Source organism: Solea senegalensis, linkage group LG1 (assembly GCF_019176455.1).
Source record: "Solea senegalensis isolate Sse05_10M linkage group LG1, IFAPA_SoseM_1, whole genome shotgun sequence".
Taxonomy (NCBI): domain Eukaryota; kingdom Metazoa; phylum Chordata; class Actinopteri; order Pleuronectiformes; family Soleidae; genus Solea; species Solea senegalensis.
In genome coordinates, this window is record NC_058021.1 from 37,184,428 (window position 1) to 37,201,838 (window position 17,411).

Consider the following 17,411-nt stretch of genomic DNA (forward strand, 5'->3'; position numbering starts at 1 on the left):
CTTCACCTCTCCATATTTATTTTAAACTGCTCCAGAGAGTCTAATCTACGACAAACCGCTCACTCTCCCACACCAAAGTCCAGAGAGAAAATCAGTGATTTTAACATCACACACACACAGGAGTTTTTGATCCACTGCTGCCTCCATCACTAAGGTCTAATGTCCCCTTATGTTGTCGCTTTGGGTTTTTAAATTCTTCATTACAATTTAACTCAGTGACACAAAGTGACCACACGAGGCAGTAGAGGACCAGCAGCTAAAATCACTGATTTTCTCTATGGACTTTCGGTTGGGAGAATGAGCAGTTTACAAACTTCAGTTTCCAGTGTAACAGTGAGATAAAGTTGTGAAGACAGAGGATTTTACACACACACACACACACACACAACCTCATACTCCGCCCCACTGACACCTAAGCATGATCAAAACAAACGGACACATGACAGGTCCACACCGACCTAACCTTTGGCCCCTCACCATGCTATTGTTCAGCAGGCTGACTCTGCCCCGCCTCCCTCCTCCATAATCCCTGTGATCCCAATCTCACCAATCCCAGCTGAGACCTCCATCATCCCTACGACATCACAGGTGTTTTTTCCCTTTAATTTTGCTCTTCTTTTCTTTTTCTCTGGTCCTTCATCTCCACATTCTCTCTCCTTCATCTCCACGTTCTCTCTCTCCTTCATCTCCATGTTCTCTCTCCTTCATCTCCACATTCTCTCTCCTTCATCTCCTCGTTCTCTCTCTCCTTCATCTCCACGTTCTCCCTCCTTCATCTCCATGTTCTCTGTCTTCTTCATCTCTCATCTCCACGTTCTCTCATCTCGCTTCTCTCCTTCTCCTCGTTCTCTTCTTTTCATCTCCATGTTTTCTCTCTCTTCATCTCCACGTTCTCTCTCTTTTATATCCACATTCGCTCTCCTTCATCTCCACGTTCTCTCCTTCATCTCCATGTTCTGTCTCTCCTTCATCTCCATGTTCTGTCTTTCATCTCCATGTTTTCTTTCATCTCAACATTCTCTCTCCATCTCCACGTTCTATTTCATCTCCATGTTCTCTCTCTTTTCATCTCCACGTTCTCTCTCCTTCATCTCCACGTGTTCTCTCTCTTTCATCTCCACGTTTCTCTCCTTCATCTCTATCTTTCTTCTTCTCTTCTCATCTCCATGTCCTCTCTCTCCTTCATCTCCACTCTCTCCTTCATCTCCACGTTCTCTCTCTTTCATCTCATGTCCTCTCTCTCCTTCATCTCCACGTTCTCTCTCTCCTTCATCTTCACGTTCTCTTTCATCTCCCCGTTCTCTCGCTCCTTCATCTCCACGATCTATTCATCTCCCCGTTCTCTCTCACCTTCATCTCCACGTTCTCTGTCTTTCATCTCCACTTTCTCTTTCATCTAGACGTTCTCTGTCTCTTTCATCTCCACGTTCTCTTCATCTCTCAGCCGCTGCTGAAGTTGTTAAAGTAATTTCATGCTTGTTGTCTTCATGCGTCAGTGCAGCGTACGTACGACTGTCCTCGCTGCTCACTTCCTGTCTGACTGCAGTTGTGTGTATTCAGTGTGCATGTGATTGTGGGGGCGGAGCTCTGGGGGAGTGGTTGCTGATGACGTGTGGGTGTGGTTTGATTTTGGGGGCGTGGCGTCGATGACGTGTCCTCTCTCTTCAGGCCAATCCTGCTCCTTTGGTGGTCAACACGGACAGTCTGGACACGCCCCCATACGTGAGTCCACACCTCCACACCAGATACATATTAGTTGACACCAGAGTGATTGACAGCTGCCATCAGCCAATAGCAGTGCAATAGTAATATATGTGTGTGTTTGCAGGTGAACGGGACAGAGGCTGATTATGAGTATGAGGAAATCACACTGGAGAGGGTAAGAACACGTTTGAATGATCGTTTAAACACTGATCCATGTCATTGATTGGTGTGTGTTTGGTTTCCAGGGCAACTCGGGTTTGGGCTTCAGCATTGCGGGCGGCACGGACAACCCACACATCGGTGAAGACCCCAGTATCTTCATCACCAAAGTCATCGCAGGAGGAGCGGCCGCCCAGGATGCACGTCTCAGGTCCCTGCACGCACACACGCACACACGCACGCACCCACGCACACGTTTACTTTCAGAATGGTGTCTATTACCCAGATTCCCCTGCTGTGTGGCACTGCCTTTCACTGCTTTATTCATCATGTATCAGTGTGACACACCTGATCCTGATGATGATGATGATGATGATGGGCTTTGGGCCCTCACAGACTTTTCCAACAGGAAATTGAAGTTTGCAAGCACTCACTCTCTCACACCAAACCTCAGAGAGAAAATCTCTGATTTTAACATTACACACACACACACACACACACAGGAGTAGAGTTCTCAACGGGCCTGAAAATTACAACCCGACCCAATCCAGCCCGTGGGTCTTTACACCCGAACCCGACCCGGCCTGACATACCCACATGAATTGTCTTGCAATTTTCCCATTGAACGAAGCACGGTGTTTTATTTGCAGCTGGAGTGGGTGCTGCTGCTGCTGTTGCTGCTGCTGCTGAAGCAGCACCAGTCTCTTTCATCCAGTTGATTGATTCACATCGATCAACATATCATTTACAAACTGCAAGAAAAGTGTTTTATGAGGGGAAAAAAGGAAGCCCGAGGCCCGACCTGACCCGCCTTATTTGACTGAACATGCGTGCGCGAGTACGTGTTCGGTCTTAGGACGACTGTGTTGCTGCTGTTGTTTCAGGGTGAACGACGTCATCCTGAGGGTCAACGAGGTGGACGTACGAGATGTGACCCACAGCCGCGCCGTGGAGGCCCTGAAGGAGGCGGGCTCGCTCGTCCGACTCTACGTCCGCCGCAGGAAACCTGTGTCCGAGAAAGTGATGGAGATCAAACTGGTGAAGGGACCCAAAGGTAACCTTGGTGACGGTGGTGGGACGGGTGTGGTGGTGGTTTTAATCTCACTGAATCCTGGTCCTGGTGTGGTGCAGGTCTGGGCTTCAGCATCGCGGGCGGAGTCGGGAACCAGCACATCCCAGGCGACAACAGCATCTACGTCACCAAGATCATTGAGGGAGGAGCCGCACACAAAGATGGGCGGCTGCAGATTGGAGACAAGCTGCTTGCTGTAAGCATGTGGCCACGCCCCCCTACTTCCTGTTGACTCTGTATGTCAGCAGAGATGACGCGGTTACAGTAAAATAACAACTCGATAACTATGTTACAAACAAAATGTGCATGTTTTAAAGATCATTAAAGTTAGCAAACTAGGTTACTGTCATTACTGAAGCTAATGTTTAAAGAAAAACCACTTCATCAAAATAAAATCAAGATTATAGAAGAACAGATTCATGGTCAGATGATGAAACTGTGAAAAAAACATTTCAAAATAAAAGTCTCTAACTTTTATTTTGTGGTTGCAGGTGAACAGCTCGTGTCTGGAGGAAGTGAGCCATGAACACGCCGTCACTGCCCTGAAAAACACTCCGGACGTGGTTTACTTAAAAGTGGCCAAACCCAACAGTGTCTTCATGCACGAGAGCTTTGCTCCACCAGACCTCACCAACTGTGAGCATGTCCTCATCTGTCCTCCATCTGTCCTCCACCTGTCTTCCATCTGTCCACCCGTCCTCCATCTGTCCTCCCGCCCCCCACCTGTCCTCATGTTTCTATCTGTCCACCTGTCTTCCATCTGTCCTCCACCTGTCCATTTGTTCTCATGTCCTCCATCTGTCCACCTATCCTCCATCTGTCTTCCAGTCCATCTGTGTTCATGTCCTTCATTTGTCTTCCTGTCCATCTGTCCTCATGTCCTTCATCTGTCTTCCTGTCCATCCGTCCTCATGTCCTTCATCTGTCTTCCTGTCCATCTGTCCTCATGTCCTTCATCTGTCTTCCTGTCCTTCATCTGTCCTCCACCTGTCCATCTGTCCTTTGTCCTGCTTTGTCTCAGTGTTAACCATCGATCTAATCTCAATCAATTTTTTTGTCTGTCTGTTTGTAGCGTACTCACAGCACATGGAGAACCATATCAGCCCGCCCCCCTTCCTGGGTCAGCCCCTCCCACCACCAGCACCATCGGGGCGCTACTCCCCGACCCCGAAGAGCATGCTGGGAGATGATGATGTCACGCGGTGAGATCACATTCTGACTCTGATGTCACTTCCTGTTTTTTTTTGTCTATTGAAATTAAACAGGAGTGATTGACAGCTGGTGTCTCCTCCCACAGAGAGCCGAGGAAGGTGGTGCTGCACCGAGGAGCGACTGGTCTGGGCTTTAACATCGTGGGCGGCGAGGATGGAGAGGGAATCTTCATCTCCTTCATCCTCGCCGGAGGACCAGCTGACCTGTGCGGCGAGCTGAGGAAAGGAGACAGACTCGTATCAGTGTGTACACACACACACACACACACACACACACACACATTCCCCTCCCATTGAAAGGAGTGTACACAAGGTATTTGTTCTAAATTCCTCCTTCACAGCGTAGCAGTCAGAAAAGCTGCCTGTAGCTCGATGTCGTCCATTAGGATGTCCACTAGATGGAGCTCCAGAACACAGGCGCTTCCATAATTACTGTTGTTGTGAGGACCACTCAGACGTCCTCACAACCACACATGTCCCCACAAACAAGGTTGCCTGTCAATAGTTTAATGACCTCACAAGTACACCAGTGTTTTAGTAGCTGTGGGTGTTTTCAGGTGAACGGCGTGGATCTGCGTAGTGCCACCCACGAACAGGCTGCCGCTGCCCTGAAGAACGCCGGACAGACGGTGACCATCATCGCCCACTACAGGCCAGAGGGTGACACACACACACAGACGAGCACAGGTTAAATATTGTGATGTGATGACCTCTGGTGACCTCTGGTGTCTGTGTTTCAGATTACAGCCGCTTCGAGGCAAAGATCCACGACCTGAGGGAGCAGATGATGAACAGCAGCATCAGCTCGGGGTCCGGTTCTCTGCGCACCAGCCAGAAGAGGTCACTGTACGTCAGGTGAGGACTTCAGAGGACTGACCTGCTCAATACATGGATAGTATCTCTCTATTTTCAAAATAAAAGTCTCAGTTTCTGTTCATCCATGCATAAAAACAACCCCACAGTTTTCAGAATAAATGTGTGTTTAAGTTTAATGGTGTGTGTGTGTGTGTGTGTGTGTGCGCGTGTGCGTGTGCGTGCAGAGCTCTCTTTGACTATGATAAGACCAGAGACTCGGGTCTGCCCAGTCAGGGTCTCAACTTTAAGTTTGGCGACATCCTTCACGTGGTGAACGCGTCCGATGACGAGTGGTGGCAGGCACGTCAGCTGACCGCTCAGGGCGAGGTGGAGGAAGTGGGCGTGATCCCCAGCAAGAGACGGTCAGTTGACTCATTTTTGTTGTCACATGGAAAAGTTGAAGGTGTAGTTCAGGTTTTTCATTCTGCTTGAAAAAAAATGAAAAAAGGTTTGTAAAGCACGCACTCACTCTCTCACACACACACACACACACACACTCTCACACCAAACCTCATGTTAAAATCAGTGATTTTAACATCACACACACAGGAGCTGTTGATCCTCTGCTGCCTCCATCACTAAGTTCTAAAGTCTGATTTTAATGAATTCGGCATTTGAAATATTTCATTTAGACTCAGTGACACAAAGTGACCACACGAGGCACCAGAGGACCAGCAGCTCCTGTGTTTCCGCAGCTTTATGAGGTTTGGTGTGAGAGTGAGTGAAGTCTAACAGGGACAACGATGCCATGGACTTGTGCCTGCACGATGTGCGACCTCTGACCTTTTGTCTCGTCGAACCACAGGGTGGAGAAGAAAGAGAGGGCAAGGTTAAAGACGGTGAAGTTCAACGCCAAGTCTGGAGAGCGCGGGGTGAGTGTGAAAAGCAGCTGATTATGCATGACGTTTTTCCAGAGTGACGCACCGCCGCTGCCACCTGAGCTCCGCCCACTAATGCGTGACGCCGCTGACCAGTTAACAGCATGTGGAAGTCTGCGGCCGCTGAGCCACAGTCTACTCAGTGCGCTGCTTTAACATCAGAACACATCACCAACGCTGCTCTGTAACACACGGTTTTACCCGGGGGGGCGGGGAGAAACGCTTGACATTGATGTCTGTCTGCTGCTCATACCTTCCTCCTCCTCACCAGTCAACGCCCCCTCTCTCTAATGCTGAGCATGTAACATCTGATGTTGACTGTTGTCACGTGATGACATCAGAAAGAGTCAAAAACACAAAACTGAATTTTGAAAGCGTCCATTTCTTCTGCCTAAAATTTACTTTTTTATGCCCCGCCCTCTTCGTCACATGACATCCTTCAAGCTGTGTCAGTCAGCTGATGTCTGCATGTCGCACGCATGTCATCTCTCTCTCTGTGCTGCGTTCACTGTCAGTGTGTAAATGTGGGCGTTTCACGTTCAGTGTGTTTTCTCTTTACAAAGAACACGCCAATTCGGTCTGACTCTGTGGCTCCACCCACTTTTTATTTACCCACACAAAAACTGTCCAATCAAAGTTTAACTCGTCACGAACGGGACGAAAAAAGTTAAATAATGATTCACATTATAAACGATCAGGGTCTTCTCTCTCTGTACTCCGCCTTCTCTCTCTATGCTCCTCCTTCATTTGTTGTTACCTAAAGTTACTTTACGAAACATAAAGCTACAGCTCCACCTTGTGGTGCCCACTCATGTCAGTCACGTGAAATAACTGATAAATAATCATGATCTCTTCTCGTTATTAGCATGATATTTGAGTCACGATATGATATTACGAGAGCGAGCGAGCACTTTGTGCATCTAGTGACTGAATTCACCAACGTCAACAAAAACTTTTATTGTTCCGTTTCTTATTCAAACTTTTCAGTAATAACTGATCAGTAACTAGTTAATAACTGACAAATAACTGATCACTAACTGGTTAATAACTGATCAGTAACTGGTCAATAACTGGTTAATAACTGATCAGTAACTGGTTAATAACAGTGGATAAGACAGAAGTGTTGTTCAGACCCAGGGACGTCTCATTCTGTCCTCATCTCTTCTTCTGTTTTTATTCCATCACCACCTCCACCTCCTCCTGCTCCTGCTCCTGCTCCTCCTACTCCTCCTGCTCCTCCTACTCCTCATCCTCCTCCTGCTCCTGCTCCTCCTCCTCCTCCTCCTCCTCAGCAGTCTCTCAATGACAAGCGTAAAAAGAACCTCTTTTCCCGAAAGTTTCCGTTCTACAAGAGCAAAGAGACGAACAAGCAGGAGACCAGCGATGTCGACCGTGAGTACCAGCTCTGTGGGGTGGGGTGGGGGAGGGGCATGGGCGAGGCTTGACTGGTCAGCGACAGGAAGAGAGGTCAGCTGGTGGCGGCGTGCTGCAAACGTGCCGGTGGTTGTCATGGTAACAGGGCTCGGCTGAAACTGTCGCTGCCAAAACGCCCCCTGGTGGTGGTCCTTAGAAATGTCACATGAATTTTGGTCCCTGCTCCTGCGCCCTGTTGCCGTGGTGACCAGCGTTGTTCCCTCTGCTCTCAGTCTGTCGCTGTTACTCAGTAACGTTGTGTTTGTGTGGTTGTTGTTTTCTCCTGGTTGTTTGTGCGGCGCTGACCTCAGGACAACAGCGACGACGTTCTGTCCAGAGCTCACAGTAAGTCCTCCAAACCTCCACCAGACACTGCACCCCCTGCTGCTGAGAACCACGTCACAAAAGACCTCTACGTCACATGATCACGTCTTTATCTCACTGTGAGACAGGAAACTGTTTGTAAACACACTCACTCTCCCACACCAAACCTTATAGAGAAAATCACATCACATATTTATGTTTTACCACCAGACCACAGGCGAATAAATTCAGCCCTCTGCTCCTTGGTCCCTTCAACATAATAAAATGATTATGGTTTGTTTCTTTCATACCACCAACTATAATTAGTGTATGTGGCAAAAATAAATCAAGTTTAACTTAAAACAAAAGTTTCAAAGTTACGCCATGATTGAAACAGCAGACAGAGAACAGCAGATGCGGCGGTCAGTCTTGTGACTTGTGCTTATTCATTACATCAATAGCGGCACAACATTTCATAACAAACTCCCTGCTGTCACTCGAGACGCTTCCCTCCGCCATCTTGCTTGTAGTAGAAGAGATTTGCCGCTGGTGCGCAAAGAATTATGGGATATGGTCGGCTGAGAAGGATACACCAGACCTATCCTTCCCAAACAAGCTAATGTCGGCCACATATGTAGGCCGGACATGAAGGAGTCGACGTAGACTGTTTGAATTGGGACAGCCGACGTCACTGCGCTGTGACACAATTTGACGACATCTGGCCGAAAAATCCACACTCCGTAGGGTCCAGTCCCTTGAATGTGACACAGCTACAGTGAGATAAAGACGTGATCATGTGACAGAAATGGCTGTGTGTCAGGCTGGTTCTCTGCAGCAGGGGGCGCTCACAACACAGCCAGTACATCATTAAACCACTAAATTATCCTTTATATCATTTCAACTTTAGTAATGTCAGGTTTTCTCTGGAAAACTCTCGACAGTCACGTGACTATGTCGTGTCTGTCGTAACACCTGCAGCTGATCACATGAAAATAAACCAGTGATGACGTCATCACATGCTGCTTTGTTTATGACTTGAAAACATTTGTCAGGACAAAGATCTACTTCCTGTTTATATTAGAATATTAGATCTGCTTCCTGTTTATATTACAATATTAGATCTACTTCCTGTTTATATTAGAATATTAGATCTGCTTCCTGTTTATATTAGAATATTAGATCTGCGCTTCCTGTTTATATTACAATATTAGAGCTGCAACAAATGCAGATTTACATAATATGTCCTCTACTTTCTCCATTAATATATACACACACATCATATACACTGCTCCCACACTCCCATTAGGGTTTATCAAATCAGTAAATAAGAATTGTACAAAATATAAAAATAATAATAAGACATATCAATAAACACATAAGTACAGTGGGACTTTTATTGTGTTACTTTCTATCTCCATTTAGGCTGGAACCTCTCTAACATGAACTGCCCAGTAATAAAGTTTCATGTTGGGTCATTTAAGCCCTCCCCGGTCATATGTTAGATAAAGAAGAGAAAGACGCAGTGTAGGACGTTTATTATTCCATATAAATTAGGGAAAGCTTTTTTTTAACCGAGAGAAAAAAGGAGTGGAACTGATTGGAACAAATATAGGAATTTCAGCAGAATCCATTGATGTTCTTAATGTTTTTGTCCACAAACAAAATGATTCAAGCTGAAAAATCGGAGAAACTAGAAATGATTCACATTTAAGAAGCTGAAAAATGACAGAAACTGGTTCTTTGTGTGCTCTGCCCCCTGGTGGCTCGCTCCAGTAAATACACAACAAATCGGTGGTCAAACAGGAAGTACGTCTGCGCTCACGCCATCTATCCCAATCCTTGTGGTTGTTTTCAGCTCGGGGGCAAAGCATCATGGGAAATGGATGCTCTGGCTGACTCTGCGTTCTCCTGTGTTTTACTGTGATTTCAGAACATGTGACCTCTAACGCCAGCGATAGCGAGAGTAGCTACCGTAAGTCCCAAGCTCCTCCTCCGCCTGAAACACTAACGATCGCCGTGAGATCCGACTAACCCCACCCCCCCACACACGCCCCACCCCACTCATCACATGAATGAGAACAAACCACTGATTGGCCAGTAACCTGCTGATGCTCCTGAGCGCCCTCTGGCTGCTGCATGAAACACAGCTTCAATCAAACCGCTATCTTGTTTTGTTCAAATATCAACACGTTAGGGCGGGACTGTCTGACGACCTTTGACCCTCTCAGGTGAGGGCGGGTCTAAATTTATGTGTGTGTGTGACATCACAGGACTGAAGGGGTGGGACTAAATGTGACAGTATGTATGTGTGTGTGACATCACAGTGACTGAAGGGGCGGGACTTAATGTCACAGTATGCGTGTGACATCACGTGACTGAAGGGGCGGGACTTAATGTCCCAGTATATGTGTGTGTGTGACATCACACGACTGAAGGGGCAGGACTTAATGTCACAGTATGTGTGACATCACAGTGACTGAAGGGGCGGGGCTTAATGTGACAGTATGTGTGTGACATCACGGCGACTGAAGAGGCGGGGCTTAATGTCACAGTATATATGTGTGACATCACGGCGACTGAAGGGGCGGGACTTAATGTCACAGTATTTAGCACATTAATGTTATTTAACGATCTTTAAAAATAAACTGATGAGTTCATATTTACGATTATTGATCAAATATTTAAATAGCTCCTCACAGGAGAAGATGATGTCATGACGTGTAACTGATAGCGTATCACAGAATCACCGTATTGCAACTTTAACGTTAGCGTGTCACAGTTGTATCCAGAGTTCCGCTGAATTTTCCAGCATGCACTTGTATTTTTTTAGTTTTTCTGATTATCGTTGGTGAGAAATAGCATTTTAAATTTAAAGGGACAGTTCAGGTTTTTTATTTATTTGTTTTTTATATTATATCATTTTCTGATCCGTTTAGGTGGACAGGAGGAGTACGTCTTGTCGTATGAACCTGTCGTTCAGCAGGAAGGTAAAACACACTCAGCTGTTTCCTGACACTTTTGTATATTATATCACTCTTTTATATATATATGTATGTATATATATATATATACATATGTGTGTGTATATATACATACATATGTATATATATATATATATGCGTATGTAAATGAGTATATATACACATACGTATATATGCGTATACATATATGTATGAATATACATGTATGTATATATAGATACACACACATACGTATATATACATATATCTATATATGTATACATACAGTATGTATATATACAGTGATGGTGTTTGGTGGCACCACTGGGACCCCCCAAGTAGATCTGGGCTGCTTGGCACCGCTTTTAAAACACAATACCACAAACCTGGGGGTAAAATTGACTCTGATCTGAAGCTTGACAACCAGATCTGTGGTTAAGTCGAGCTTTTTTCAATTGAAACGGTAATTCGCGCCTTTGTCACCACTCGGCTGGATTACTGTAATTCACTTTATGTGGGAGTTAGTGCGTCCTCCATTGCCCGTCTTCAGATGGTACAAAACACTGCCGCACGTCTTTTAACTGGCGCACGTAAATTTGAGCACATTTCCCCCATTTTAGCCTCACTCCACTGGCTGCCCATACACCAGGATCGCTTTTAAAATTATTGTATTTGTTAAATCCCTGAATGGTCTTGCCCCACCCTACCTCTCCGAGCTTCTACATCCCTCTCTCAGGTCAGCTAATCAGCTGCTCCTGAGTGTGCCTAAAACTAAGTGGAAGCTCAGAGGGGATCGTGCCTTCACTGACGCAGCTCCAAAACTTTGGAATGCTCTGCCTCCATAAGACAGGCCTCGTCCTTGTCTGTTTTTAAATCCCTTCTTAAAAGCCACCTTTTCTCTTTGGCCTTTGACACTTCATGAGACGTTGATTTTTATTTATTTATTATTTTAAGCTGTTTTATCTAATTTTGAACCTTTTATTTATTATGTCTTTTATTTATTCTGTACAGCACTTTGGTCCATTGTGGTTTGTTTAAAGTGCTTAACAAATAAAGTTGGATTGGATGGATTGGATATACTCATATACATATGCATATATACATATGTGTGTATACATATAAACATATATGTATACATATATGTGATATATACACACATACATATGTATATATAGATACACACATACGTATATATACATATATGTATACATACAGTATATATGTATATATACTCTTATATGTGTATATTTATGTGTATATATGTATATATACACACATACGTACATATATATGTATATATGTATATATGTATATATATACATGTATATGTATATATATATATATATATATATATATATGTATATATAAAAATAGATATAGTATAGTTTGAAGTTTGTGATCAGTAAAAAGACAAACGTTTGTGAATGAATGAATGTTGAGGTTTTTGTGTGCGACAGTGAACTACACGCGTCCCGTCATCGTCCTGGGACCCATGAAAGATCGGATTAACGACGACCTGATCTCCGAGTTTCCCGACAAGTTTGGATCCTGCGTCCCGCGTGAGATTCTTCATCTTTATCGATTATTGATCGGATTCATTCTCAAAGCATTAACGTGTTTGTTTTTTTCTGGCCCCTCCCCCTCAGATACGACGCGGCCGAAGCGGGACTACGAGGTGGACGGAAGAGATTATCACTTCGTGGTGTCCAGGGAGCAGATGGAGAAGGACATCCAGGACCACAAGTTCATCGAGGCGGGTCAATACAACAACCACCTGTACGGAACCAGCGTGCAGTCAGTGCGAGAGGTCGCTGAGAAGGTAACGGCCCCTGCTGGACCCTGATCATGATGATCATTTCAGAACATTTAAAGGGACAGTTCAGGTGTTACTTACAGTCTCTACGTCACTGAGTGGTGTTTTGTGAAGGGGTTAAAATATAGTTGTTTTTCTGTCGTCAGGGGAAACACTGCATCCTGGACGTGTCAGGAAACGCCATCAAGAGGCTGCAGTTGGCTCAGCTTCACCCCATCGCCGTCTTCATCAAACCCAAGTCTGTGGAGAACATCATGTGAGTGTCCTTAATCATCGTCCTCAGTTCCTGTTGTGTCTCTCTGACCGACCTGTGGACGCTGTCTCTTCCTGCAGGGACATGAACAAGCGTCTGACAGACGAGCAGAGCAGGAAAACCTTTGACAGAGCAACCAAGCTGGAGCAGGAGTTCACTGAGCACTTCACAGGTGAGACAACAGCATTAGCAACAGCAGCAGCGCCCTCCAGTGGCCTGGACACTGTGACCGTCACACAACTGCTTTTTATTATTTATAAATAATTTTGTGTGTGTGTGTGTGTGTAGCTGTTGTTCAGGGGGACACTCTGGAAGACATCTATGATCAGGTGAAGCAGATCATTGAGGAACAGTCAGGTCCGTTCATCTGGGTTCAGTCCAAGGAGAAGTTGTGAAGATCCTCCTCCTCTTCCTCGTCCTCGATAAAATATTTCTTTTTCTAACGTTTACGTTTCTCTTATTTTTAACATTTTATTTGAAGTGAAGTTTAAATATTTCGCGTGAAGAAAACTTTTTAAAAAAAATCATTAATTTTCGTGAGTTTGAGGTCGGGACATGTCTGATAGCGGCGCCCTCTTGTGGTGGGAGTGTGAACGTGCGCAGACGGCCGATTCAGCGTTGTCCGTGTCTTGTTTCTATGGCAACGATGTGGGTGGTGTGTGGGCGGAGCCTGTTGTACAGTGAGATGTGGGCTATTTTGTTATAATAAAGTCTATATTGAAGTTTTCTCTGCATTGATTAAGCAGATATGAAGAGATTTGAATATAAATATATTTTCTTTGTCTTCAGTCTCCTCCTCTATCTTTTCTTTTCTTTTTTAAACATAAATAAAAAAAACTTCACAGGAAAACAAACCTGTGCCAAACTGCCTCCTTCTTCTTCTGTCACTTCCTGCCGTGTATGTAGCTCCGTCCCCTCTACCTGTTTTCCTGTGGCTACTCGTGGTACTGCAACAAACTCTTGTGGTCAATTTTAAGATATCTAACACACTCAATCGGACACAGGTCTTTGTTTTCCTTGACTATTCATGTTACTGATGAATGTGATGAACACATAATTGAAACTATCTGTTCATGTTAATGATGGATGTGATGAACACATGAATGAAACTATTCAAGTTAATGGTGGATATGATGAACACATGAATGAAACTTCCTGTTCATCGTGTTACTGATGGATGTGATGAACACATGAATGAAACTACCTGTTCATCGTGTTACTGATGGATATGATGAACACAATGAAACTTCCTGTTCATCGGGTTACTGATGGATGTGATGAACATGAATGAAACTTCCTGTTCATCGTGATGGATGTGATGAACACATGAATGAAGCTATCTGTTCATCATGTTAAAGATGGATGTGATGAACACATGAATGAAACTACCTGTTCATCGTGTTACTGATGGATATGATGAACACATGAATGAAACTTCCTGTTCATCGGGTTACTGATGGATGTGATGAACACATGAATGAAACTTCCTGTTCATCGTGTTAATGATGGATGTGATGAACACATGAATGAAGCTATCTGTTCATCATGTTAAAGATGGATGTGATGAACACATGAATGAAACTACCTGTTCATCGTGTTACTGATGGATGTGATGAACACATGAATGAAACTCTGTTCGAGTAAATGATGGATGTGATGAACACATGAATGAAACTATCTGTTCATCGTGTTGCTTCATGTGTGTGTGAGAGCACGTTTTCATGGAGATGGCCGACGTCAGGTTTTCAGGCAGATTTTTATTCAGCAGACAGGTGTGACCTTTGACCCTGATACCACAGGTGACACTTCAGTAGATCAGCAACAGGATGAGGTCGCAAAGGAATAAATAAACAAAGTCATCATGTAAAAACAAACAACGAAGCTGCAAATGAAACACAAAAAAATAAAAATGTTCGTTAGAAAAAAAGATTGTTTCGTTTGTTCCTCACAGTGACACACACTCACACTCGCACTCACACACACACAAAGCTTTAGTATTTATACACCGATTATAAATCCTCTCTTTCTCTATCATTGAATGTCCACAGCCGACACAGGTGAGGTGGGCGGGGTCAGACATGCCCACAATCAGCAGCTGCTGTTCCTGAACTCTCCGTTCTCAGTGATTGACAGTTTGCTGGGGTTGCTAGGCGACAGGCCGTTGTGCAGGTGTGGCGTTGTGTAGCGCTCCTTCACCTGCGTCAGCGCCGCCATCAGCCGAGAGTTTGCCGCGTCCAGAGACCCGATCCTCTTCTCCTGATAGGACAGAGGAAAAGAGGGCGGGCCAGGAAGTCAGTCTGACAGGTGACGATCAGCTGATCAGTGTTCAAACAAAACAAAAAAGGAGCAGTGCGTAGCAGTTAGGACATCTACTGGTGACGCTACATATTACAACCATGTGAATTCCTTTTTCTTCAGATGACACAGACACAGACACAGCTCCCACTGCAGGCAGATTTTATTCAAACATTTCTGCTGATTTATCCTTCATTTTAATCACTGCACCTGGACAGTTCATGATGTTTTCACTATCTGCGTCACATGATCGTGTCTTTATCTGTGTCACATGATCGTATCTTTATCTCGGTCACATGATCATGTCTTTACGACACACGATGGCGTCTTTATCTGCGTCACATGATCATGGCTTTATCTGGGTCACATGATCGCGTCTTTATCTGCGTCACACGATTGCGTCTTTATCTGCGTCAAATGATCGTATCTCTATCTGGGTCACATGAGTCGTTCTTTATCACACGACGTTCTTTATTACGCCACACGCCGCACCCATGGCGCCACACGATGGCGCCAAAAAGATGGCGTTTTATCTACGCGCATTTTTATGCCGTCTTTATCTATGTCACACGATGGCGCATCGCGCCAAAAGATGGCGCTCTTTATCTACGCTACATGATTGGCGCTCTTTATCTGCGCTACACAATGGCGTCTTTATCTGCGTCACACAATGGCGTATTTATCTGCGTCATATGATGACGTCTTTACGACACACAATGGCGTTTTCACGACACACGATAGCGTCTTTATCGGCGTCACACGTTCACGTCTTTATCTGCATCACACGACCGCGTCTTTATCTGTGTCACATGATTGTGTCTTTATCTGGGTCAAACCATATCGTCTTTATCTATGTCGCAAAATTGCATCTTTATCTGCGTCACATGATCACGTCTTTCTCTCACTGTGAAACTGAAGTTTGTAAACCACTCACACTCTCCCACACCAAACCTCATAGGGAAAATCAGTGATTTTAACATCACACACCCAGGAGTTGTTGATCCTCTGCTGCCTCCATCACCAAGTTCTAATGTCTGATTTTATCACTTTGGCTTTTAAAATCCTTTGTTCAGATTAACCTCAGTGACACCAAGTGACCGCACGAGGCAGCTGAGGACCAGAACCAAAAACCCTATTTTCTCTCTGGACTTTGGTGTGGGAGAGTGAATGGTTTACAAACTTCAGTTTCCTGTTGGAAAAGTGTGTCTCACAGTGAGATAAAGACGTGATCATGTGACAGTGATTAAGACGTGATCATGTGATGTAGAGTCTTCGGTTTCAGGACTAAACTCAGTTTTTATGAACTGTCCCTTTAAAGTTGAAGCTCTTTTCATTTGAAGATAAATTAAATATGACACTATAACACGTGGTCATCTGACTTTGGCTCATTCACAGGAAGTTTGAGGCAGCAGCCGCCAAAATAAAAGCTCTGAAAATAACACACAAAAAAACAGAGGAGAAAAAGTGAGTGAAGCTCTGCTGGGTTGTGATGATGTCATCAGAGGAGGGGAGGGGCCAGCCAAACAGAAATAAAACCAGCTGGCAGCAACACACACGCACGCGCACACACGGTATCTGCTGACCCAACCACATCCTCATAACTTTATTGACACGTTAACGTTGACACAAATACGCTGGAACGTTCTTCAACAACAGGAAACTTTCTTCTACATGAATCAGAAACTGGACTGAAGCTAACACCTGGTGGTGATACTAGGTACTGAACCTCAGTACTCACTGCAATGTAAACTGAGATCACATGACAAGTACACAGTTCAGTCCTGAATTTAAACTGGTTTATAGACCAATTCAGTCCAGAGTTTAAACTGGTTTATAGACCGGTTCAGTCCAGAGTTTAAACTGGTTTATAGACCGGTTCAGTCCAGAGTTTAAACTGGTATATAGATCGGATCAGTCCTGAATTTAAACTGGTTTAGAGACTGGTTCAGTCCTGAGTTTAAACTGGTTTAGAGACCAGTTCAGTCCTGAGTTTACATATGAAATAACACAATCGTTAGATTTTTTTCGGATGAGTTCTCTTCAGGCCAGTTTCTACTGACTCAGTATTTTCTGCTTTGTGATTGGCTGAACAGGTGTGAGGTGTGTGGTGGGGGCTACAGTTACTTGCCTGATTGGTTTATGTCACATCCGTTACTGACCTGAAATCAGTGAAGAGACAATGAGATGTTTTCACTGGTTACCATGGCGACTATGTAACGGAACAACTGACACACCCTCACGTGATGTCATCATTAATCGTCAGCTTGCTGCCTCATTGTTTGAATTATCAGAAAACGACTGTGGGTAATTCTGGGGGGAATCGGGGAGGAGTCATAGCTGGGTGGGTGTGGCCACAGGTGTGACGTTTACCTGAGCGTCGATGATTTTCTGTTTGGCTTCAATCACAGACTGCATTTCAGCATGGTCACGCTTTAGCTCCGCCTCCACCGCCATGAGCCTACACACACACGCACAGGACACAGATAAGGAAATAA

General features: G+C 44.8%; 2 protein-coding genes across 20 annotated transcripts in view; one reads left to right on the forward strand and one right to left on the reverse strand.

The window, feature by feature from the left end:
• The window catches only part of LOC122772234 (discs large homolog 1-like protein), a 34,553-nt gene extending 21,210 nt beyond the window's left edge, over positions 1-13,343 (forward strand). For 2 of the 9 annotated variants that reach the window (XM_044030063.1, XM_044030094.1), the window contains 21 exons: positions 493-588; positions 1,669-1,722; positions 1,829-1,879; positions 1,950-2,074; positions 2,748-2,917; positions 2,995-3,131; positions 3,427-3,571; positions 4,008-4,137; positions 4,233-4,389; positions 4,704-4,806; positions 4,887-5,001; positions 5,187-5,363; positions 5,807-5,873; positions 7,172-7,271; positions 9,526-9,567; positions 10,532-10,582; positions 12,013-12,114; positions 12,202-12,374; positions 12,515-12,624; positions 12,702-12,793; positions 12,910-13,343. In XM_044030063.1, the coding sequence (XP_043885998.1) occupies positions 493-588; positions 1,669-1,722; positions 1,829-1,879; positions 1,950-2,074; positions 2,748-2,917; positions 2,995-3,131; positions 3,427-3,571; positions 4,008-4,137; positions 4,233-4,389; positions 4,704-4,806; positions 4,887-5,001; positions 5,187-5,363; positions 5,807-5,873; positions 7,172-7,271; positions 9,526-9,567; positions 10,532-10,582; positions 12,013-12,114; positions 12,202-12,374; positions 12,515-12,624; positions 12,702-12,793; positions 12,910-13,016 (2,304 nt within the window). In that variant the 3' untranslated portion in view covers positions 13,017-13,343. Of the gene's footprint in view, positions 1-492; positions 589-1,657; positions 1,723-1,828; positions 1,880-1,949; positions 2,075-2,747; positions 2,918-2,994; positions 3,132-3,426; positions 3,572-4,007; positions 4,138-4,232; positions 4,390-4,703; positions 4,807-4,886; positions 5,002-5,186; positions 5,364-5,806; positions 5,874-7,171; positions 7,272-7,603; positions 7,638-9,525; positions 9,568-10,531; positions 10,583-12,012; positions 12,115-12,201; positions 12,375-12,514; positions 12,625-12,701; positions 12,794-12,909 lie in introns of all 9 variants that reach the window. The other 7 variants (XM_044030111.1, XM_044030137.1, XM_044030073.1 and 4 more) reach the window with 6 other exon arrangements.
• A 1,015-nt stretch (positions 13,344-14,358) lies between these two features.
• Positions 14,359-17,411, reverse strand: part of rasal2 (RAS protein activator like 2) — a 38,614-nt gene continuing 35,561 nt past the window's right edge. For 10 of the 11 annotated variants that reach the window (XM_044030003.1, XM_044029982.1, XM_044029964.1 and 7 more), the window contains 2 exons: positions 17,287-17,374; positions 14,359-14,877 (listed from right to left, as the gene is read on the reverse strand). In XM_044030003.1, the coding sequence (XP_043885938.1) occupies positions 14,710-14,877; positions 17,287-17,374 (256 nt within the window). In that variant the 3' untranslated portion in view covers positions 14,359-14,709. Of the gene's footprint in view, positions 14,878-17,044; positions 17,076-17,286; positions 17,375-17,411 lie in introns of all 11 variants that reach the window. The other variant, XM_044029994.1, reaches the window with a different exon arrangement.